At 38.3% G+C, this 23,995-nt stretch overlaps 1 protein-coding gene and 1 non-coding gene across 4 annotated transcripts in view; one reads left to right on the top strand and one right to left on the bottom strand.

The window, feature by feature from the left end:
- Positions 1-673: 673 nt before the first annotated feature.
- Positions 674-23,995, top strand: part of LOC122670046 (prolyl 4-hydroxylase 1) — a 38,939-nt gene continuing 15,617 nt past the window's right edge. Inside the window, exons 1-10 of one of the 3 annotated variants that reach the window (XM_043866992.1) lie at positions 674-910; positions 8,850-8,897; positions 17,661-17,729; positions 17,830-17,882; positions 18,337-18,402; positions 19,401-19,475; positions 22,076-22,150; positions 23,410-23,480; positions 23,575-23,626; positions 23,758-23,847. In XM_043866992.1, the coding sequence (XP_043722927.1) occupies positions 850-910; positions 8,850-8,897; positions 17,661-17,729; positions 17,830-17,882; positions 18,337-18,402; positions 19,401-19,475; positions 22,076-22,150; positions 23,410-23,480; positions 23,575-23,626; positions 23,758-23,847 (660 nt within the window). In that variant the 5' untranslated portion in view covers positions 674-849. Of the gene's footprint in view, positions 911-8,845; positions 8,898-17,660; positions 17,730-17,829; positions 17,883-18,336; positions 18,403-19,400; positions 19,476-22,075; positions 22,151-23,409; positions 23,481-23,574; positions 23,627-23,757; positions 23,848-23,995 lie in introns of all 3 variants that reach the window. The other 2 variants (XM_043866994.1, XM_043866993.1) reach the window with 2 other exon arrangements.
- Positions 3,021-3,159, bottom strand: LOC122670213. Its single transcript, XR_006334187.1, has one exon. It is a non-coding gene; the product is annotated as a small nucleolar RNA Z247 (small nucleolar RNA).

Below are 23,995 nucleotides of genomic sequence, written 5' to 3'. Positions count from 1 at the left end.
GACATGTTGAAAAGTGTTCCCATGTTTGTTTTTTTTTTTTTTTGTATGGAAAAAAATATTGAAAAATTTCTCAACATATAAAATCTACCAAGAAAAATTTTCAAATAAAATTTTATGCCGAAACAAACAGAACTATGGGGAGAAGTTTTTCTAGTTTGGCAAGCTTTAGAGATCTTTAGACCGGCATCTATCATGTGGTAAATTGGATAAAATTGAATAATTTTATCTACATGGGGTCTACATGGGGCCCACATGAATAAGATTATAGGAGAGCATCAGTGTAAGACTCACTTATTATTTTATGAGAAAAATGACTCTGTCCGGGAGTGTAGCTTCTGTGTTTAGACACATGATGATGTAAAATGATTTTTCTCCCCTCATGAAAGACACAAATCTCATCCTGTTGATGCTTTCTCTTACATTTCTATTGGCCCTGCGCAAGCACTAGTGCTGGGGCCACACTCTCGGACAGAAAACTCTTCCTCAGCTCCTCTTATTTTATTATGTAATAGAGGTATATCAGAATTTATACTGGGGCGGTGCATGCTTCCTTTCCCCAAATTAAAATACGATACCTGGGGAGCGCACAAGAAAAATACATGACGCAGTGGTATGAACGCAAATATCTGACTTGAAGATTCGGGCAAAACCGCTAAAACTGAAGAAGACGAAAACGGAAGGAAAGGGGGAACAAGCGTCATGCAAAAGCAATGGGCGTTGAAAGTGGTTTCGCTCGAAATATAAATTCCTTTGACGCACGGGTTCTCAGAGTCTCCTGTTTCTACCTGACATTTCCACTCGGCTGTCTTCTTTTCTTCTGAAACATAGAATCTCTCCCTCTTCTGGGCTATGGCTGGAATGAAAATCGTCTTCGGGCTTCTAACCTTCGTCACTGTCGGAATGATAATCGGTAAAATTTTATCTATCATTTCCTGAATTTTCGGCCCAATTAGCGTTATTGTCCGTGGTTGTTTAATCCTGTATTGTTCCTCCAAAACCCCCTCTCCTCTTTCCCCGGTATGGGCTGATTGAAGATCTCTGTTTGTAGTTATTATTCGGTAAATTGCGACTTTTGGTTGCTCTGATTAAACTTATCTTGATATTTCCGTTGTTGGGTTTTAATCCAATTTGTTGCCTTAGCTGAAACTCAGTGGTTTTAGAGATTTCAGTTAGAATTTGCGAAGTCTATCAATTTTTTGACTGTGTTTTTTTTTTTTTTGAAGAATATAGAACACGACCTTACAACTAGTTGAAATCTGTAACCCACTTCCAGGATGTTTATATAGTGAAGTTTGGTTTCCTTTAATGTGGCAAAAGAAGTGATGTTAAATGTATGTTAAAATGATCAATGGTATTTTTTATTATTATTATTTTTTTATTTTTTGATCTATCCTACTCAAGGGCCCACAGGCCAACTACAAGCTAAGGGGGAAGGCTAAGACAAGCCCACAATCTACAACTAAGGGGGGGGGGGGGAGGGGAGGGGTGCCTTTTTGGCACAATATGCAATCCAGGAGAGTCTATCCGATCAATGGTATTTCAGTCTGAAAGAAAGGTGGAAATAGCTCTAGTGAATTTTTTTTAAAGATTACAAGGCTTATGCTGAATAATCTGTGGTTGTTTTATTATAGATCTGGCCACTTCATGATATTCAACAAGGGTTGAATTCACCTCCATTAGTAACAAGATTCTTTCTTGGATCTTCATTTTAACATTATTGTTGGCAGCTTGTAGTCTAGCACCACGTTGCTCATGATGTCAATTTATCTACTGTATAATTGAAAATCCCTGGCGATGTAGTATTGATCATTTAGTTAACTTGTGGAGTAGGATACCTGAGTATTGAAAGTAGTTAAGTTAGAGACATTTTGGATAATGTTGAATAATCTCACACACCAATTGTGATGCCGAGAGAATGTGCTTATATATTTGCACTAAGCTGTTACAAAAGGATTTTAATTAAGAGTTTGAGATACAGTATACTGGATATACAACAGAATAGATTAGGCGGCTGTAACTGAAGGCTACTGGTATGGAGGGCCGGTTAGGAGAGGGGAAGAAATCTGAGAAGAAACCTTGCAGGAAGGGGAATCACACAACTACACACTCACAATTGAGCAACCAAACATTATTCTTTATTCAATCTGTGTTCTCACACTGGTTACAATGCAAGTATTTAAAGGGGAAAAACAAGGGCAAAACCAATGACTCAAGGATTCCTAGTTAGACTCTAAAACTGAAATAACTTGCTACTTTGCAATTCAAACTCTTAACTCCTACATATTCAATACAAAACAAATAAATGACTTAAATAAATAAATTACTTCCAACCCTTCGTGGACCAAAAACCCGGGTTGGACCGGTTTCATCTAGGTTTGGGTCTCGAAAGCCTATCATGTTGGTTCAACCAGTCAAGTGATATTGCATCACCTGGTAGTTCGTTCCTTTACACAGAACCAATGGGAGTGAAATTCAAAATATACAGCATTTTCCTTAGAAAATTAACTAACAGAGAAGAGATTCTTTGTAATAGAAGGCACATGAATTTTGCAAATGAGTCCCTCTTTGGTGCTGATAAAATAGAAGAACCAACATGATTGATAGTCAAACCTGTGCCATCACCCACTTGAAGTTGATCATTACCTTTGAGATTATGCAAATCAGCCATGATATGATTGGTGACTCCAAATCTGGATACTAAGATAAATCAGAAGTGGAGGAAGCAGCAGTAAACGCAGCAGCAGCAGGAGTGGGGGGGGGGCAGGTGCCTCATATGGAGAGTAACACTGTGCAGCGTTATGACCACCCTTATTGCAGATTTGAGTTTGGCAAATGATCCGTGTAGTAGGAGCATGGAGCACCACGACCATGACCTCTAGATTTGATAAATTTTATGCTATTTGTAGGAGAAGAATTCATGGCTTTAAAAGGTTTCGAATAGCCATGACCTCTCAATGATTTAGTGGAAATTTGCAGAAGGAAATGCAGGAGCAGAGGAGGTTGCAAGCTATTCCAACCTAGTTCATGGTGTAAAAGATGGCCATATAAGTCATCCAAGGTAACAGGATCAGCACGGTTTGTAATCGAGGTAATGAGAGCCCCATATTTGGTGCCAAGACCATTGAGAACATAACTGATCATCTCATCATCACCAATTGGTTGTCCTGTAGTAGCAAGTGAATCAGCATAAGATTTAGGTTTTTGAGGATATTCAGAAATGGAGAGACCACCCTTCTTGAGGGCAGACAAATGGAGACGAGTTTGAATGGCACAAGCTTTGGATTGGGAGCATAGATCAAGAACTCGTCTCGAGTACAGGTTTCGACCTGGCCATATAGTGAGTTGGGTCGAGATCTCGATGAGTTTGGGTATTTTTTTTTTTCAACTCGATGGTTGGTTTCGGTGGGTTTTAGACCTAGTTTGGTCATGAAAGTTGCCATACAGCCTATTTTAGGCCATTTAAACACAATGACACTATCTGATTTTGAAAAATAAAAGTCCAAATAGGAGTTTCAGTTAGTGGGAAACCAGGACATACACTTACTTATGCCAAAAACCAGGACAAACACTTATTTATGCCTCACATCATTTAAGTAAATGTTTTTGTATTTGTAAATAAGCAAATACCCCCTATTTGAATCCAATAAAAATAGTTAAGAAATTAAATTCCTAATGGATACAAAATCAACCCCCTAGTTCAAGAACAAAAACTAGATTTTCAGCGGTAGGTGCAATTTTCAACTTTCTAATGTTGGGGTTTTTCTTAGATCTAAAAATTCCATAAATCTTAATATGGTAAAACATTGCTAAAAACCAAAAGTGCGGTAAAATATTCATTTGTTTTGATGCCCAATTTTTTTTCTTTCATTCAGAGTGATTTTGACAGCATTCAGGCACACCAAATTAAGTTTGACGGGTACATTACTCCTTCAATATAATTCAGATTTAAGCAATCTTGGACTTGTTGGAAAGCTTTCAAAAACAAAGCTTTCCAACAAATCCAAGATTGCTTAAATCTGATTTATATTGAATGAGTTATGTCCCAGTCAAACTTAATTTGGTGTGCGCGAATGCTGTCAAAATCACTTTGATTGAAAATATTTTTTTGGGCATCAAAACAAATGAATATTTTACCACATTTTTGGTTTTTAGCAATGTTTTACCATATTAAGATTTATGAAATTTTTAAATTGGAGAAAAACCCCAATATTAAAAAGTTGAAAATTGCATCTACCGTCGAAAATCCAGTTTTTGTTCTTGGACGGGGGGTTGACTTTTTATTCTTTTGGAATTTGATTTTTTAACTATTTTTATTGGATTCAAATAGGGGGTATTCGCCTATTTATGAATAATATCTTAAGTAAATGAAATACAAATACAAAAACATTTACTTAATGATATTAGGCATAAATAAGAATCTGTCCTGGTTTCTGGCATAAATAAGTGTCTGTATACCAAGGTTTGCAGAAATAGGTGTCTGTATACCAAGATTTCCCACTGAGATGACCAAAACCACAAGATCTCGCCAGATTCTGGTACTAATATGCTTGATTTAAGGTTGAGATCTGGGTCCAGTCGAGATCTCGGGTTGAGTAGCCGAGATGGGGTAATATTGGGTATCGCCTGAGATCTCGTCTCGAGCTCTCAAAATAGCAAGATATTCGTTGAGATCTGGCAAGATCTCGCGAATTCTTGTTCTATGATTGGGAGGAAAAAAATCTTCTCCAATGTAGTGCAAACTTGGTTTCAAACCAACAACCTGAGCAAGAATAGGTTCAGTTAATGAAGAAACCAACCAATTCAACAAGAACTGGTCTTGTTTGTACCATTTTATATAAGCAGAATTTGGAGAGGAGGGTGAAGAGGGGGATTGCAGAAGATGTCTGGGAAGTGGTAGAGGAGGAGGAAGGGGAAGAAGCCAGGATGAGTTTTTTTTTTTTGGAGGGGGGTGGGGAGGGGAGGGGGCAGAGAAAATCCCATCAATGTATCCTTCCAGATCATAAGTACCATAGTACTAAATCTCGTCTCGGAAGGCCATTTTGGCCAGACCGAAATTTCGCCACATTGTATTTTTTCTATGAGTTTTGCTTGGCCATTTTAGGGTGCAAAATGCCGAAATGGTGCATTTTTTTTACCGAAAATTTTGAAATATCTAAAACGAGATGACCAGAATTTTCGAAATACTGTATTTTTTCATTTCTACCTACCATCTCATATCGGACCCTCCGACATATCTGAAATTTCGGCGAGATTTTGAACTATATAAGTACGAAGTAAGGGAAGGAATTTGGATTTTTAGGGAGGGTAATTCTCTCTTGTGAGTTTCAGGGAGATGAAATGTTGAGGATTCGTTGTGTTAGGGAAAGAGAAAGAGGAAGAAGAATCATGTGATGACTTGGTTCAAAAGCAAGAATGAAGTAAGTTGAGCTAGTGATAGAAAAGGTGGAGAGCTTAGTTGTTGGATTGACTCCGATACGAAGTTTAGTTAGAGACGTTTTGGATAATGTTGAATAGTCTCCCTCACCAATTGTGATGTGGAGAGGACATATTTATATTTTTTCTCTCAGGTTTAAGCCCTTATTTGTTTGCTCCTACCATGGTTAATTTAACCAAGAACATTCTAAATGAAGTTCCCTAGTGTATGCTTTTTGCTGATATTGTTTTGGCAGATGAGAGTAATGCAGGGATTAACGCTAAGTTGGAGTTATGAAGATCAATCTTGGAATCAAGAGGTTTTAAGATAAGAAGAACGAAGATGGAGTATATGGTGTGTAACTTTAACTATACTAAGATATTTAACACAAAGGTGAAAGTTGAGAGAAGAGAGAGAAATCGTAAAATTATCATTTTAGCTATTTGGGGCCAACCATAAATAAAGGAGGTGACATAGAGGATGTTGCACATAATTAAAGTGGGACGGATGAAATGGAGAGGTGTGACCGGAGTATTAAGTGATCGACGTATCCCTTTAAAGCTTAAAGGAAAATTCTATAGGATTGTCGTATGCCTGGCTATGATGTATGGGGCGGAATGTTGGGCAGTTAAGAAGTGTCCTATAGATAAACTAAATGAAGCAGAAATGAGGATGTTGATATGGATGTGCGGCAAAACTAGGAAGGATAAAGTAGGGAATGACATTATTAGAGCTGATTTGGGAGTTGCCCCTATACATGATAAGCTCCGTGAAAGTCGTTTGAGGTGGCATGGCCATGTCCAACGGAGGCCTTGGGATGCACCAGTCTGGAGGAGTGATTTGATCCAAATTGAATGATCTAAAAGAGCTAGGGGCAGGCCTAAAAGGACCTTAGGATAAGTAGTGATTTGATCCAGATTGAATGATCTAAAAGAGCTAGGGGCAGGCCTAAAATGACCTTAGGATAAGTAGTGAGGAAAGACATGCATAGTTTAGGCCTTACCTCAAGTATGACCTTGAATAGAGCCAATTGGAGGGCAAGGATTCATGTAGCCGACCCCCATTAGGTGGGATTTCGCTGAGTTGTTGAGGTTGTCGTTGTGCTCTTTTCTTTTTACTGTTTACTTTATTTTTAATATTTTATCTCTACTAGGATCCTTGTAGCCTTCCCCATTTAGTTGGGATAAGGCTAAGTAGTTGTTGTAGGTTGGGATCGAGTGTACAACTGGATATACAACAGAATAGATTAGGTGGCTGTAACTGAACGATGCTGATGTGGCAATGCAGGTGAGGATGCCTTAACAAAGGTGAATTTATTGTGCATCCATAAACAATCTCCATTGTAAAGAATCAGAGCACTCTGGTTGCCCAGAATGTTTTAAGATAATTAACAAAAGCTTTATTGATGAGAAAAAGTAATAATACACCCCACAACAGAATTTTGGAAGAAGCTTGATTGACCACAATATACAAAGGAAGGCTTTCCTTAAAGAAAATAAAAGATCTAACTACCCCTTCCTTGGTTGCTCAGAATTTAAAGCTATTTTGATATTTGTCTCTGTTTTGAGGTAGACCCCAATGTGCCTTGGCACTTGCATTATTCTTGCCTGCATTGCCAATGGAGATGTCTTATGGAAACTTTCTAGCCTTTTAAACGCAGGCGTGTGCAATGGAATTGAAAACCTTTTTGAAGATGAAGATATGTCCATGTACTAGATTTAGTTGTTAATTATACTAGCTTAGTAGTGGAATGGCAAAGCTAATATAATTAAGGGAACCAAAAGAGCTAGAGGCAGGTCTAAAATAACCATAGGAGAGGTAGTGAAGAAAGACATGCTTAGCTTAGGCCTTGCTCCTTGTATGACTTCAAATAGAGCTGATTGGAGAGCGAAGATCCACGTGACCAACCCATTTAGTTGGGCTATGATGGGGGGACGCTGTCGTTGTAATACACGCCTTTTCTCGAGGTCAGGAGTGGAATGTTTGAGCAGTTAAGATGCGGTTTGTAGCTAAGTTGGGTCAATGCCCTAGAGTTTGTGTCATTGTTGTGTTCTCCCGTTACTTCTATATTATTATTTTTTTGTTTTTCTGGGATCCATTTAGTTGGGATAAGGCTTAGTTGTTGTTGATGTGGTGGAATGGCAAAACAGGATTCCAGTAGCCAAACCTAACTAGAGTTTCTACTGCTTAAAGTTGTCACCTCTAGCAGCAGGAATGGCTTCGGTCCATAATTCTCAGGGATGAAGGTGCAAGGGTGATGTGAGGCACTGATCCAGGAGAATCTGCGAGTAAAATAATCTATTTGCAGTTGATTGAAATTTAATAAGTAATTTCTTAAGTTCAAAACTATATGGACTGATCCATGACAATCTTACAGTGAAATAAGCTTTTTGCAGTTGACTGTGATCCAGTTAGTTTAATTTCAAAAGTTCAATACCATATGGCATGGATGGCTTTGCGGTAAATCTGCTGTTTGTTCTGTCCATCACGTTCTTCAACCTTGTCAGCAATTTGTTGCAGATGTCAACGTCCATCAATATTGGTAGCTCCGGGTTAGATGGCCTGCAGAAACCCATTTAAGGACTTAGTTATGGATTGAAGTTCAAATAATAATGGAATTGCTTATTACAAATAAAAATAATAAAATAAACTAATTTCTAGCCGCTTGTGAAGAATCTGTTTGTAACTTCTCATTTTTAATCTTGCATTTTCCTTTCAAAAATATAGGAACAGCCACTTTGGTAGCTCACATTCTAAATTTCATCGTTCTGTGAATGGACCAGCATATGCTCATTATCAGTTATTACTATGTGCCCTCTTTGGACTTCCATCAATGATTTGCATAATGTCTCGTGAAACCGATCCCTAAAGTGCCTATAAATATCTGTTTCTGCTCCCCTTCCATTACAAAATTCCAACAACAAACTCAAGCCTCTTAACTTTGGTAAGAGTTGGTCATTTATACAGTTTAAAGGAAAGGTTGCTTCTATAAATGGTACATTCTAGATCGTAAAATTGGTTTGATATACATGAACTGTGTTTTAAATAAGGGAAAATCTTGTTTGTAACCGAAGTTGGTGAAAAAGAAGTTGAACCTTAGTTTTTTGCCCTTTTAGTATATAACACTTCTTTTTTCAATGAGGGTAAAATCCTGTCATTTCGCATCTCAAAAAATGTGCAAGACAACGACAGTTCTTGAGAATGACATAATGGTTTTAACGACTTTTGGGAATAAGATAAGGGCAATCAAAAGAAGGTTTTTGGTTACAACAAGATGCACCGTTCAAATGTTTAGCAACTGTCGTTTTTCATTGTCTTCATTAGTGCTGTCAAGAAGTGAATACAACCAGCTGCAACATGCTACCAGTAGCAAATGTCTATGTAACATTATGAAGTATTAATAATAACTCAGTGAATTGATATTTGGGATATGTAGGTGCTTTGTTTCAATTAGCATTTATACGACGATTGGAAGAGTCATCTGGTAAGTTTTCCCTATGATTATAAATTTTCATTCTGTTCCTTGTAAAAATTTAGATATTCTTTCTTAGGGTTGTCTTGTGTTTAGTACTGAGTGTGTAAATTTGTAATATTATTTGTTTATGCATCAATGCTACTGATTGAGACCTGATTCTATTTTTAGTTTCTTGATTCCTTAGGAACCGAAGTTTATGTGGATTTTTAAAATTTCTCTAAAACCTAATTTGACTTGTTTATATTGTCTTTTGCACATTGGTTTAAGTTAGTCATGGTTTGGCGCAATGAGTCAAGATCAAAGTCTCATATTAATTATTTGTTGATAGTTAAATGCTTCTACCTTTGAAGCACGTTGGGAATTGAATAATCAGATTAACCAGTTGCGAGTTGCAACTAGAAAGATACAGAGAGAGAACACAGAAAGAAACAGCGACAGTATTCGGGATTTGTCAAAAATTACTTCGTAATAATTTCTTTTGACTCTGTAAGTTAACTTTGCATGCATGTGTCTGAACACCTTTTTTCTCTAATTATACTATGGCATTAAATGACTAATTAAGATAAACTGAGGGACATCTCCATAACCCTGCTGACTTGAACTACTAAGTGAATTGTATCGGTTGACATAATTAACCTACTGGTTTAAACTACTGAGGACTGCATGATCAACCAAGTACTATACATAGACAAAAGAGGTTTCCAGTGTGACTCTCAATGACTTGAAATAAATAAATTCAAAGAAACCACCTAACAATATCCCCATGTTGGACTGTTTTGGCATGTGAAAACAGCTGAAAATTAAACCATGACCCAAATTGTCTTTTCTTGCTTTTCCCACATCACAAAGAGTGATCAAACAAATCTAATCCTGATTCTGTATATATGGGCACAGTTCAGCTTTTTGATTGACTTGCTGGCTGCTGGAGTTGTAGGGGGTGGATAATTTTGACTACAGGGTGGAAGTGAAAGAAAATTATATGGTTGGTCTACAGTCTGCTATACTTGTAAATGCATTTTACGTGTTTCTTCTAAGAATTAAATTCTGACATTGCTGATAAAAGGGGTGGCAAGCTGATGGGGAGAACTTGTAATCTCGGTGCTGTTTGGAGATATGAGATGAGTGTGGATCATCTTATCAAGGGAGGGGTTATTGGCTATGTTCTGAATAACATTAGAAGACATCAGCTGTGGAGGAATCAGAGTGAGTTATGGAGTCGTTGGATGTTCTATAGATAATTGTAGCATTGGAGCTAGGGGAAGTTGAGACTTCAACATGGTGCTAAGAACCAGGAAAAAGACGGGCTCTGGGCTTCTATTGTTACAGTCATAGTACAAAAACTCGTTTTGTCTTGGTCGAGAGTTCGAGAATTTCGAGTATCTCGGTCGAGTCGAAACAAAATGCAACATCGAATTGAAAAAATGCAATATTTCTAAAATTTCGGTCATCTCGTGTCGGAAATCTCGGTCATTTTGGCATTTCACACCCACAGAAAAATACCATATTTCGACGAAATTTCGGTCAGACTGAAACACCGAAACGAAACGAGATTTTAAACCTTGGTTACAGTAGGCTTGAAAAAATTAAATGAATTTTTGACCAAATCGATACTCCCCTCTAGAAGGCTTGGAGGATTTCTTTTATTTTTATTTTTTATTCTGGTCATTTGGGAGGAGAAAAAGTGAAAATTTTCAAGAGGTGCTGAGATTACAGTCTCAAATCATAAGCCAACTATGCTAACAGAGTAACAGAGATTGTGATATGAATAAATACAGAAATTTCAGATTTGAGAATATTTTGCTATAGAGGGCTGAGTTCACTTCGAAGGTGAAGGATTACTGATGATCAATGGAGAGAGAAATTGGCCAGCAGCATGGAATTCCATTTCAAAGCTGCTGAAATTAAAGTGGAACATCAGATGCATTTGATAATACTGGTACAAGAAAGCCAAGGTAGAGGTGGAATTAATAAGGATGACAGATGGCATAAAAGAAAGGGGACCTTGAATCCATGATCTTTGATGGTCTCCAAAGCCTTCCTTTTCAAACACATGGTGCAGAAATCCCAATTCACCATGTTCTTTGCTTTTCGAAAGCCACCTAATTTTTTAAGATTCTACTATCTATATGGGATCTAGTGTGTTTGGATCCAAATCGCATCCAAGAATTGTGTTTCCAAAAAATCCTGCAACATATCTGATATTATGATATGGTCTAAAGATCGAATCCAATGGGCCATAGCAATTCTATTTTTATAGTTAGTACTTATTTAATATTCATTGTCTAGTTGTGGTAAATGGAATCAAGTAACAGGTTTAGAACTGTTGGTCCCAGATGGCCATTGAGGGGGAGGGGAATCAGTGGTGCACTAAAACTTTAAATCTAACTTGTTCATTATTCAACTCACTCGGTGGTGTCACCTGCACACAGGCACATATACACATTCATATACCACACACAACCTGCAGCAAACACGTATATGGCTATCATCAGCCACTCACCACAAAACCCATCCTCCTTATACACAAACCATCCTGCAGAGCACACATCCACAATATCCATAAGCAATACAGACCTCAACACTAGAGGATATGTGGTTCTGCAATGTGCCTACATCCAAGGTGCAAATGACTGCTTGGGCTACGACACAAATCTGGCCTACACACAATGCACGGTACAACGTCTAGCAGTACCGCAAGGAGCTACAACCCCTGATATACATATCTACAACTGTGAGGGTGTTACAACACCTGGTTTTAGACAGCCACAATTGTCAAGGAGCTAACCCCTGGTTTACACAGCTACAATTGTGAAGGTGTTACAACATCCCACTGTCCAGCACCCACTGGACACACAGTTTACAATTAGATGGACTATTACAATGTCCCAAATTACAGCCCAAACTAACCTTTGCATTTCAGCATACATTTTGCCTACGTACCAGTAGTCAAAATTGGTGGAAGTGAGCCACGCAGGAGGGAATCGACGTTGATTGAAGGTAAACCATCATTGTATGTATTCCACGTTCTCTTCCTTTTCTTCTCAAACTGTCACACCTCGGCCCGGTTTATAAGGGTCAAGCATGACTGGATGTGTCTCACATCCAGATAACCCACCAGGATCGCAAGTGCAATACTCTATTCGCAATCATATCCACAAATACAGAATTAAATGCAGCGGAAGCAATTAAGATACATAAATAAGGCAGCATTAAAGAAAAACTAAATCTGAACAGTATTATATATATATATATATATTTAAGAGATCAGTGTTACAATAATTCATTCAGAAGCAAAAGAGTTAAACAAAAGACTTATTAACATAAACTATATAAAAGTGTATAACAAAGAGAAGGGGGGAAGCCTGAATCTAGTAGTGTCTCAGGAGAACGTGCAGTCATCGCACGAGCACGAAGCATCGTGCACCACCGGTAAAGGAACATCAACTCCAGGAGCCAAAGGAGAATCTTGCGTAGAGGAGACTCCTACAGGAGCAGCAACAAGATCATCTGAAAAATATAAGGATCCACGGGGGTGAGCTCTCCACTGAGCCCAGTAAGAGAGTGCATGCATACAAACACAATAATTCATGATGCATGTCCTAGTCTATCATGCTCCTAACACAGATGCTAAGTCTCATGGGGTATAAATACTACTATGGTAGATGCTAACCTCGGTCCCGGAATTCACACATCGGTCACTCGAGTGAAACCATTCTACCACGGTGAGGACCCGCCAGATCGGCATGTCACCAGGCAGCGGACCCGACAGACCCCCAAAGACCAACCCTTTCTGTTTATTCCTACAGCGGAGTACACACGCTAACATGGGACAATAGATGGCTCCCCGACATTTACCCTTCGGCTGAACCACGGGTTATCCAACACCTCTTCCCCTGTTGGCAAGGGACGTAGTATTGGGTGATGATCAACAATCTAGCCCAGTGCAATCTATTCATGATGATACAGGTATGGATAGCTGAATTATAAAAGTACAGTACTTCACCATCAATAATTTCACAGTAATAATAATATCAATGCAATGCAAGATGCCAATGCAGCCCACTTCACATGGAGTCTAATGCAAAGAAAATAAAGCTAATAAACTACATGATCAGTATAGTATTGATGATGCATGATATGGTACACTTAACAAGTAGCAATTAAGATAACAAACACGTAGAAATTAACGCAAATTCCCTTACCTGAGATAGTAGACTAGTTTAGGCAGACAAAATCCAAAGCACCAGGTAATTCAAACAAGGACAAGGTTTAGCAGTCCTAATTAGGCACAAAACATCATACATTAGATATAGGAAGAGTCCTAGGTTCAAGTACTAGCATTAGGGTTGAATAATTCCAGCAACCCAGACAAGAACAAACAAGAACAGGCAAAAACTGTCCTAAAATAACAGAATATATCAATTATTAGGGTCAGGAAATAAGCCAGGGTCAAACCAAAGTACTAGGGGGCATTTTGGTCCAAAAAGCTTGAACCGGATTCAGGGCTAAGGTGAACCGGTCGACCGGTTCAAACCTTGGTTCTACATCCGATTCAAGGGGCAGATTTGGGGGTTTTAATGGTAGACCTTGGATCCTTACATGCATAGGTCCAATTTGGTGTTTTAACCCTATTTTAAGATGGGTCAACCTATTTAATTGTTTAATTTCAAAATTTAACTTAAATTTGGGGGATTTGAATAATTAATCTCAAATTAATCAAAATAGGGTTCTAAATCAGCCAAAGTCAGCTAGGAATTGGGGTCATTATGGGCTGCCTTCATGTTTCAGCCATGGCTGAAACATTACTTGGTTCCAGACAGGGTTAAATATGCTGAATTTGATTAACTAACCTTGGTTTTCTATTCTTTAATGGCTGAATAGGTTTTAAGACATAATTAGGACTGAAATTAGAGAAGAGCAAGATGGGAATGAGAGGAATTAGAGCCTACCTGAGTACAGCAGTGAATTCAGTATGTAGGCAGCCTTGAGATGTATAGCAAAGGGTCCAATTGAACACCAAGCCTTTCAATTTCAGATGTAGAATCAAAGTCCCATGTAAAGCCCTCTCCTTTCCTTCTTCTTTCTTCTCCTTTCTTCTTTCTTTCTTGTTCTCCAAGGCTGGAACGATTCTCTCTTTTGCTCTCTTTGCTTAGTGAATAGTGAATAGTGAATAGTGTAGATTAGCTTTGCATTTATAGTTAGTGGAATAACTAGGGGCTGTTTGGTTTGCTAAAAGCAAAATCTGTTTTTAACACTTAATTCTAAAATCTGTTTTTAAGTAGAATTAGTTCTAAATTCTGATTTTTTTTAATGGAATTTCATACCTATTAGCTTAATTCTAATTGTATAATGATGTCATATGACATCAGGGGCAATCCGGGTACGGGTAACTACTAGAAACAGGGTTCCCCACTGGGGACGTAGGTCCCACAGAGATATATTACTATTCTGCCCCCTATAATTCATTTTAAGTAAAATTACTATATATAAATATACAAGAAGGGTTGTCACCTACAAGCCGGTCTAGGATAGAGTAAGATTTCGCAGGCCATCAATAAAGCATGCCAGACACAGGAAAAATTGACGAGTTACAGCCCATAGCATTGAGGCTAGCATGGGCACAAAACCAGAACCTGAGATCAGACAGGTTCCAAGAGTTCATTTTTTATTTTTTTTTCCCGGGTTTCACACAAACCTTTGAGATGTTGCTTGAAGAACTTCACCAAAGCTTCATATGAAGTCTTGAAGCCATTAATGGAGCTTGAAGCTTGGGGAACTAGGGTTCAACCTCTTGGGAGCTTTCTCTTCAAAAATCTTCCTTAATCTTGAGCTTTCTTCAAACCCTTGAATGTGTTCTTGAATGCACTTCACCAAATCTTTATTTGAAAGCTTGAATCACAAATGGAGCATATAAGATTTGGAGATTCTTGGGTTACACATCAATGGAGCTTCCTCTCCTCATAAATCACTCCTCTCAAGCTCAAGGATACCTCCCATAATTTCTTTCTTGAAACCCCAGGTCATATATATAACCCCTAATGAAAAGAGCCACTTAAATGCCCCAAATTCACATTTCTGGGCAGAGATGGTCCATTCTGGCCAGCCTATTCCATGATCTGGCAGCTTGACCACTGCTCACTAAAACGGCCATATCTCTCTCATCTTAACTCCGATTGACTTGATTCTGTTTGCACATGAAAGCTGACTCAAAGGGCTTCAACTTTCATGTTTTAACCATCAACCCAAAATCAGTGCACAGATACCAAAACAGAGCTTGAATCCGCCTGATGTGCAGACCCTGCTTCTTCAGCATACGTGCCATGCTTGATGATCAACCCATAATTTCCCACTCCGGTATCAGATTGATCTAATTCAAATTTTATTGGGAAGCTAACTTAAAGATCTTCATTTCCCATATTTTGAGCTCCTATAGATTCCAACTAAAGGACAACCCAAAAAATCCGTGAAGTTACTGTATCTGCAGAAATAGTATACTCAACGGTGTGTACAACAAATGTTCTCCAACCCATGACTTCCTCTTCGGACTGAGGTTTTCTGAATACGTGAGCCACGTTAAAGCTGATTCGAAATGCTACAAGTATCATGATTAATACTTCATGTATTCACCCTCCAAAGAACCAGTGTGAAGAAATGATGCAATCTATTCACTGCCCTCACCATGAACTTTGTAGTCTTCAGCTTTTCACACTTCCCTTACAATTGTGTTCTTCTTCACATTGGCAATGCCACCTCATGTACTCTAGGACTTGCACCTGCCTCCTCATCATGATAAACACATTTGTCAACTACCAACTCATAATGATGCCAACTGTACCAGCCGTACTGCCTACTGTCAGCCAACTCTCCAGCTATGCCAATTAAGCCATCTCACTGACACTGTCACTGTCACTGACATTGCTGCCACATGCCATAGCATAGCAAGTCTCTGCAATTGTTTTGACGCTCTGTCAACTGCCCTCTCATTTGCTCAACCATTGCTGCACCAGCAACAATACATCTACACAGCTGCTGACCACTGCACTGACAACTGTACATTATGCCCATGAATCCATGATGACAAGCTCAACCATGTCAGCCTATCTGTCCACTATGCTCTGCTCTGGCCACCACAAGACTCATGTCTTGCCATAAGCTGACTGCCTTTGCACACTACAGCTCAAATCAGCTTTGAAGATTGCTCACTGTGCCAAACCAACTACTCAGCTGCAAGAGCCACCTGCCATTTCCTCTGCCAACTGTCCAGCCATGTCGGCTATGTCAACTCATAAGCTAGCTGCTCACTGTAGCCTTCAATAGACAACTGCCAATTGTCACTACTGAACGTAGACAACCAATACTTCCATAGGCTTCCAGCTGTACTAACTCATTGCGCATCTTGCATCTCAGCTCAATTGAGTGAGTGTGGTGACCCAACTGCGCTGTTGATTTTATTGCGTGAGGGTGGCACTCTACGTTGTTGACACCAGGTAGCTGAGATTTTCATGATTTTCTGGGCTTGCCTCTTTCCTCTTACTCTCATTTTTCGTTTTTCCATCTATCACTTTTCTTATCTCATTTCTTCTTTTTTATTCTTTATTCCTCTGTTTTCCCTACTTTGTTTTGTAAGGATCCATGTAGCCAACCACATTTAGTTGGGATAAGGCTGAGTTGTTGTTGTTGTTGTAGGGTGGCACTCTAGGCAGACATATGAGATTCTCTATGGCATTTTCATCAAGTCAATGGTTCATTTGTGGGGCTATTATTGCTGCTTCCACCCCATATCCTTCCTGGATAGCCAGGCTCTGGTTGTCCACCTTTCCCCTCCCCCCCCCCCCCCCGAAAAGCTCAACTTTGAGAGTAGCTCCACAATGAATCCAAGGTCATCAGGGGTTAGAGGTGTTTCTAGAAGTTATTTTGGATTCAGCCTTGTTTCCCTACTTTTAGGGCTGACTTTTGTTGGTGATTCCATTTGTGCAAAGGTTCTGCCATATAGTGATCAGACTTGTCTGGGGATTGTGATTGGTCGGCTCACCTTGGTTAGCACTTCACGGAAGACACTAGAGGTTTTCTCACTATTTTGGGGAAGGCTAGTCTTTACTTTTTATTATCCTTGATGAACTTCTTGTTCAAAGTGGTGCCTTGGTATGCCGATTTTACATCAGATGAGTTAGCCAAGGAGAGAATTTATATTCCAGAGATGAACGCAGAGCCTTATCCTCATCACCTTGTGGTATCATGTGATTCCTAGAAGCAATTTGAAGCACATTTCAGGTTGGGCTGCTGGGTTACTAGAGTGGCATGATTTTATGGAGGATGATTTATTTATGATGTTTCTCTTCAAAGTTTTCGGTACCATTGTTGGTTCTCAAAAATAGCTTTTAAATTCCTTCAGCAGCTCTATGCCTTGGTTCACATTTCACATTTTTGAGGAAGTTATGATTGGAAAGTCTTATTTCAATTCTGAGAGAGTTTACATTTCCTTGATGATGTATTATTCAATTTTTAATTCTTTTTTTTTTTTTTCTTCCAGTTGACTGCCTTGCACCAGTGTATAATTCAATTGTTATGCTGATATGCTTAACATCTACCATTTTCTTTTTAACAGTTACTCATAGTGAAGGATTAAGGTCTTATGGTAACTATGGTTTATTAGCATTTGTTACTTCTAGAAATTATCCTGGTGTCCTCTTGTTAAATGTTGTAGGATCATTTTATTGTTCTTATTGTTTTGATGTTGATTGAATTCTTGAGAACTGCGTCTTTTATGTCTAGGCACCAAGTTTCCTTCCCTTAGGAGAATGCATGAAAGTCAAAATAATGGATATCTTCGATTGCCAAGAGGTTGTCTGTTTTTATTGGTTTATGTTTAGACCATAGATATGTAAGTAAAATGCATGTTGGCAGCATATTATTCTTATTTGGTCCAACCTTGTGGCTTCAGGTATTCCTCATTGGGTTGATGATAAAGAGGCTGTTGTCTTACGTCTTGGTATGGTATGTTCAAGATCTTGGACTTCTTGGTCTACATGATTATTTGTTTCTTGCATCTGGAATTTGGTTAATTTTGGTTCTCATGTAATCTTCAATATCTTCTTCGAATATGTTTAGAAGTTTGTGACAGTTGTGTACAAATTTTTTACTTCAAGAAGATGTGGCATTAGTTTCCACTTTCTCTGTCTCCATTTGGCCATATGAACTTTGTTAAATGCTTCAATGGGATGCACATGTATAACACCCATGAACAATGTAGTCTAGAATTTTGTTTTTTTTTTAAAATATGTATAGACCTTTAAGAAGTTTATCCGCAGTTTATTCATCGGAGAAGTAATAAATACTGCATTTGTTTGCAGTGGTTCCTTTTGGCATTTCTATTTACTTCTGTGGGTTCACTTTGAGGGTTGAATACCGGATTTCCGCTTCATTTTATATTTATTTTTTGTTGATGCAGGTCAAACCTGAAGTACTTAGCTGGTCACCACGAATAATACTCTTCCGTAATTTTTTGAGTATGGAGGTATTACCGATGGATTTGCTCTTGTTCATTTGTTAATATGGTTGCTTTGTTTTGGATGGACTTTTATTCCCTTCTAACACTTGAATGGAATGGCAACATCCTTGATTAGAAGGATTTCTTGGTAGAGAAACATTTTCTGCTGTGTATGTATCTATAATGTGTGGGTTATTATTCATCCACATTTGTGTATATATATTCATACAACTTCTTCTATGGTCATTTTAGGCCTGCCCCTAGCTCTTTGAGCTCCTTTGACCGGAATCATATCACTCCTCCTTACTGGGGCGTCCCTAGGCCTCCGCAGAACATGACTATACCATCTCCTATGGTCATTTTTACCATCTTTCATTTATCTTTTTCCTTTTTCATTTCTCATCTCTTTCCCCATCCCTCTTCTCCCATCTTTTCTGTCCCTTTTTAGTTAGAACTCTGTTTTCCCTTCTTTGTTTTGTTTGGATCGATGTAGCCGACCTCATCAAGTTGGGATGAGGATGAGTTTGTTGTTGTTGTTGTTGTTGTATGTGTGAAAGACAGGTGGAAGTTTGCTTTTCTGGGAAATCGGGAAAAAAGTTTGAGGTAGGGGATTTGAGTAAATATAGGGGAATTATAGTAATAGGAATAGTAGCAGTAATAGTTAATGGTAACAATAACAGTATGGGAAAACAATCAGATAGGTATGGATGATTTGAGGTCATCAACGCCATTTGCTAGTCCTGGGGGTCTACTACTGGTTTCCATTTAAGATATATTGCTCTTATCTTATATATATATATATATATATTTTCTGAGATCATATATGTTATAATAATTTGTATGGATACTCCAGTTTCGGTTAAAGAAACTTGCTGTATAATGTGTAGTTGCACGTGGTTGTTTTCTGTAATTGTCCCAGAATGGTAAAAGCATTTGCTTGACTTCTGCAAGTACTAGGATCATATAGGGATATCCTTGTGAAGAGAGAGTGGAGTTAGAAAATGAGTACTTTGTGATGCTTGCAGGAATGCGATTATCTCAGAGCAGTTGCCCGTCCTCGCCTTCAAATTTCCACTGTGGTGGACACAAAAACCGGGAAGGCATGTATGCTAGCTCATCTTGCTTGTTCCTAAAAAAGTAGTATTTATTTATTAGTGAATTTGTTTTTGATAAGTGAGTTTCTTATTTCCTTGTTAACAATCGATATCCTTGTCAACACTTAATTTGAATTTATCCGTATTGTTCCCCCCCCCCCCAACCTTCCTTTACTAACGGCTTTTTCAATGTCCAAGATCTCACTTCTAGGAACATGACTTTCTAATGGGTACTACTACTAACCTTTCATCATTCTGTTTTCACTTTTCATTGTTTATCAAAAGCAAGGGGGGGGGGGGGGAGAGTGTATTGTTGATGACATAGGAAGCACGTTGAGGTGAAAACTGATCCACTGCAAGGCAGATTACATGAAAAGTGAATGTATTAGAGAATCACCCTTCCAGTCCTCAAAATCCTCTTAGTTAAGGACGCCGAACTCTTTAAGGATGATGAATCTAGATCAAACATAATACAAAATCTAGTTATGGGTCTTTGGTATATTCTGTTTTGTGCTCCTTCCACTACACCCTTGTAAACGGGCAAATGTGGAATCTTCTATAGAAAAATGCGCTCTCACATAAATGCATCCCTGGCTATGATGTTGGCAATGATGACTGCAGTAGTGGTGGTGATGATGGACTTCTGTTAGATACCATTGAATTGTAGGCTTATTAATTAAAAAGTAACATTAGAAAAGTAATATTGAAATTAAAGTACAAAAAGTGATAAAGTTCATAATTTTTGTATAATCAGTGAGTATTTAGTATTCAAAACTGTTGAGGGCAAAGAAAAATTCAGTGTGAAAATAACATTGGAAGAAAGGTATCCTCCACTGATAGTGAAAGAAAGTTTCGTTCACAATAAGTTGTTGCTGCCATGCGGAGGGTTGATTTTGTCACTCTGACGTTTGAACACATATGTTATCCTTTGCGTTGGCCACTTGTCAAATTTAGTGGCTGGTCTGCTCCTTATGGTCTACCATCTGTTATTGAACTCTTTCCCTTGTACTTTCACTGGTCCAAAAATTTTTCAGGGAAAGATTAATTCTTCAACCATTTTCCAATCCTTTATTTTGACTAAATGCAAAATTTGATTTTGATAAAATGCAAGATCTAAAGGGTGACGTGGACAGCATACCACAAAGTTTTAGAGCCAACCCGGCTACCAAGTGTAGATATAGCTCCTAGTGTTTATCATACAATGATTTGGGAAAACTGCAGGAGCCCGTTTTCTGAGAAATTTATACAGTGCATAATATAAAGATGTACATTTATCTACATTTATATTTCTCGCAGTCTATAATGGAGTTCTTTTTTATTGTTTTGTATTTGAGTTGTGTAAGTACAACGTATCACACAAAACAAAAACCTTAAGCAACACCACTAGATATCTGTGATTTAGTCTGAACATTTTATGCGTAGAATGAACCTTCATGCTAGCCGTTGAGATTTTGTGTTGAGCTTGGTAAGTATGTTGGTGCTTGTTCTAGCATCTCCTTTGTCTCGTATAAAATTCCATCATTTCCCTGGATCTTCGTGGTCCTATAATTTCAGGAGACATGGACTTCCATAACTTCTATGAATATTCCAGGGGAACTGAAGCTTATAGTAAAACCAAAGATTTAAATGTCAAGGCTTTGAGTGTTACCACAATCTGGATTATTTAGCTGTTATTGACCTCTCTCATGTTGTGTTTGGATCCATGTAGCCGACCCCATTAAGTTGGGATAAGGCTGAGTGTGTTGTTGTTGTTGACCTCTCTCATCTAGCCTCTTCTTCTTCCACTCAATAGTGTTTTGCCTCTACATATAACGAGATACTTTTCACAGTGCTTTTCATAATCATCACTTTGGATTTCTTTTTACCATTTCATTCTAAAGGGATGTGTACCCTGAATGTGCTACATCTGTATGTAGCAAGAAAAATGTCCCTCACTTGTTGCATTTCCCCTATGCATTTGATTGGGGTGTATTGTGCTTTCCTTTTTTGTTGTCTTGGGTTAATGTCGAATGAGGTGAGTGATCGCTTACGAGGCTGGAAGCTTGTGTCTCTAGGCCCTAGGAGCAGAAAGCAATGATCTCTAATTCCTGCAGCTCTATTTTGGAGCCTACGGCTAGCAAGAAATGGTAGTACGGTGGGTTATTATATCATTCCAGCTTACTTTGCCACTTCAGATGTCTAGATATTAGTTAACTGTTGGACATCATATGTACAGAATTCAGAGCCATGGCGCGTAGATGTACTCATATACTTGCTAACTAACATAGCTTTTTCATACAAAGGGAGTTGCTATTGGGGTCCTTGCCATGTGTAATACATAGGTCTATGAATTTCCCATCTTTTGGTGTTACATATTCCGATCTTTTCAATCGAAGCTTCTTAATTATCTGAGAAACCCCCTCCACCACCCCCCCTCCCAAAAAAAAAAAAAAAAAAAAAAAATCAAGAATAAATGTGTGGAGCTAACAAAATTTGAGGTGATAGTGGAAGATAGTATGTCAAATAGTAGGTTTGGAATATGAACTCTTTTCAGGTCAATTAATTCTTTGCCTTGTTAAGTTTGATTTTATTTTTTCTGACCATTATGTTCTTCATTCTCATCTCAGGGAATTAAAAGTGATGTTAGAACAAGTTCTGGTATGTTTTTGAGTCCGGAAGAGCGAAAGTATCCAATTATACAGGTCAGTGTCAGGTTCAGATTATGCTTCTTGCAATGACTAGGATAGCAATTTACTTCACTCCAAGAAGGGGCTTCTAATCATATAGATCTTTAGTTGATATCAAGTTTATAGCTATGATTAAAAACCTTGATCCTGATATACCTTCTGCCAGCCCTGCAACTATGTTAGCTGGTACAGGACTGTGTTTTCTTTTCCCCTTTTTCCTGGTAATGAGCAATAATACAACTTGATTTGGCTTTTTATATGGAAGTGTTGTATTAAATGTAGATCCTGTTTTAAGATGCTTGGGTACAGACATTGCTGTCAACAATCAACTAATTCTCATCTGCATGTGCGTACTGCCAGTCTAAAGAATCAATTAGAGTGCTTCATAATCTCATTTCGCTATTTGATAGGAATTTAATTTACATTCTCCAAAGCATGTTGCATGAGGAAAATCTTCACTGCCCCCTCCCTGCTTGAGTTTCATTTCACCACATGTAGAAATAGCTTCTCAATGATTTCACATGCCATGGTTGCCTCCAGTGGATTTGCTTTGCTGTAGAAAAATTTTCTTGTTCTGTTGCTATACTACATGTTGCCATCTAGAAAGGTAAAATATGATAGTGATTTATTTTGGAGCATCTAATTTTGTGATACTTGCTTTAAAAAAAACTTGTATAATCTATAATCTCCTACAGGTTATGAGGCTTTTTTTCTACATCAGCAGCAAATTGTTTCCTCCTCAAGTGAAATTAATAGTAGGCTCTACTGGTTCATGTGCTTTGATTTTATCTGGGGGATGTGGATTAATATAATTATTTTTCATTATCTCCCCCGATATCTTGGTTGCCTGAAACTTTTGAGATGGTGCTACACCTGGTTGCCTGCTAATTAGTTTTTGATTTGTTAACTATTCATACTTCTGCTTCCAAGTTGAACAAAATAGCTCCATAGGTTATAAGAAGTTTGAATAGCATCCTACAGTGTCACTCATGTAATTGCCTTATTTATTTATTATTAATGGGGAAGAATTTCTGTCCTGGAGAGTGGCTCCTGCTCCTGCACCAGCACAGCGGCCAATGGGAGCGCATGCAGAAGCATCAACAGGGGTGGTATTTTTTCTTTTCATGGGGGCCGGCATCATCATTTCGTAGGGGCCTGTGTCTTGGCGCAGGAAGCCAAACTCCCGGACTGGCTCCTTTTTCCTTTTTTCATTGACAACGATGATTGTAGAACTTCTATTGAGTGGTTCTTTTTTGTATTTTCTGTGCATTAAGGCAATTGAGAGACGTATTGCTGTTTATTCACAAATACCAGAAGAGAACGGAGAGCTCATCCAAGTTTTAAGGTGGAGCTTCTAACATATTTTCTTTCAGAATACTTCCTATGAACACAATGACTAATTTGCTCTATTATCAAGGCTAACATCTGAAGAAGCACAGGTATGAAAAGAGTCAGTATTACAGGCCACATCATGATTATTTTTCTGACACCGTAAGTTGCTTTCTCTAACTGTTTGACTATTTGTAATACTTACTTTCCATCTGTAACTTTTGGTCATTTTAATCCTTTTTATTCTGTCCTTGGAATTATGCTCTAAATACCTGCAAATCTTTTCAATCCAGTTTAACTTGAAGCGTGGAGGTCAACGAGTTGCAACCATGCTCATGTATTTGTCAGATAATGTCGAGGGAGGAGAAACATACTTTCCAATGGTCAGTATATTTTTGAATTTCATGCTTAGTTACCCATTCTTTTTTGGGGGTGGGGAGGAGAACTCTGTTTGGGTAATTTGATTGGCAACATATTGCTTGGTGTTGTAAAATATTCTATTGATGACTAATCGCTTCTTCAACAGAAAAT

Source organism: Telopea speciosissima, chromosome 7 (assembly GCF_018873765.1).
Source record: "Telopea speciosissima isolate NSW1024214 ecotype Mountain lineage chromosome 7, Tspe_v1, whole genome shotgun sequence".
NCBI lineage: Eukaryota > Viridiplantae > Streptophyta > Magnoliopsida > Proteales > Proteaceae > Telopea > Telopea speciosissima.
Note: the sequence above shows the minus strand (reverse complement) of the source record. Positions and strands in the feature narration are given on the sequence as shown.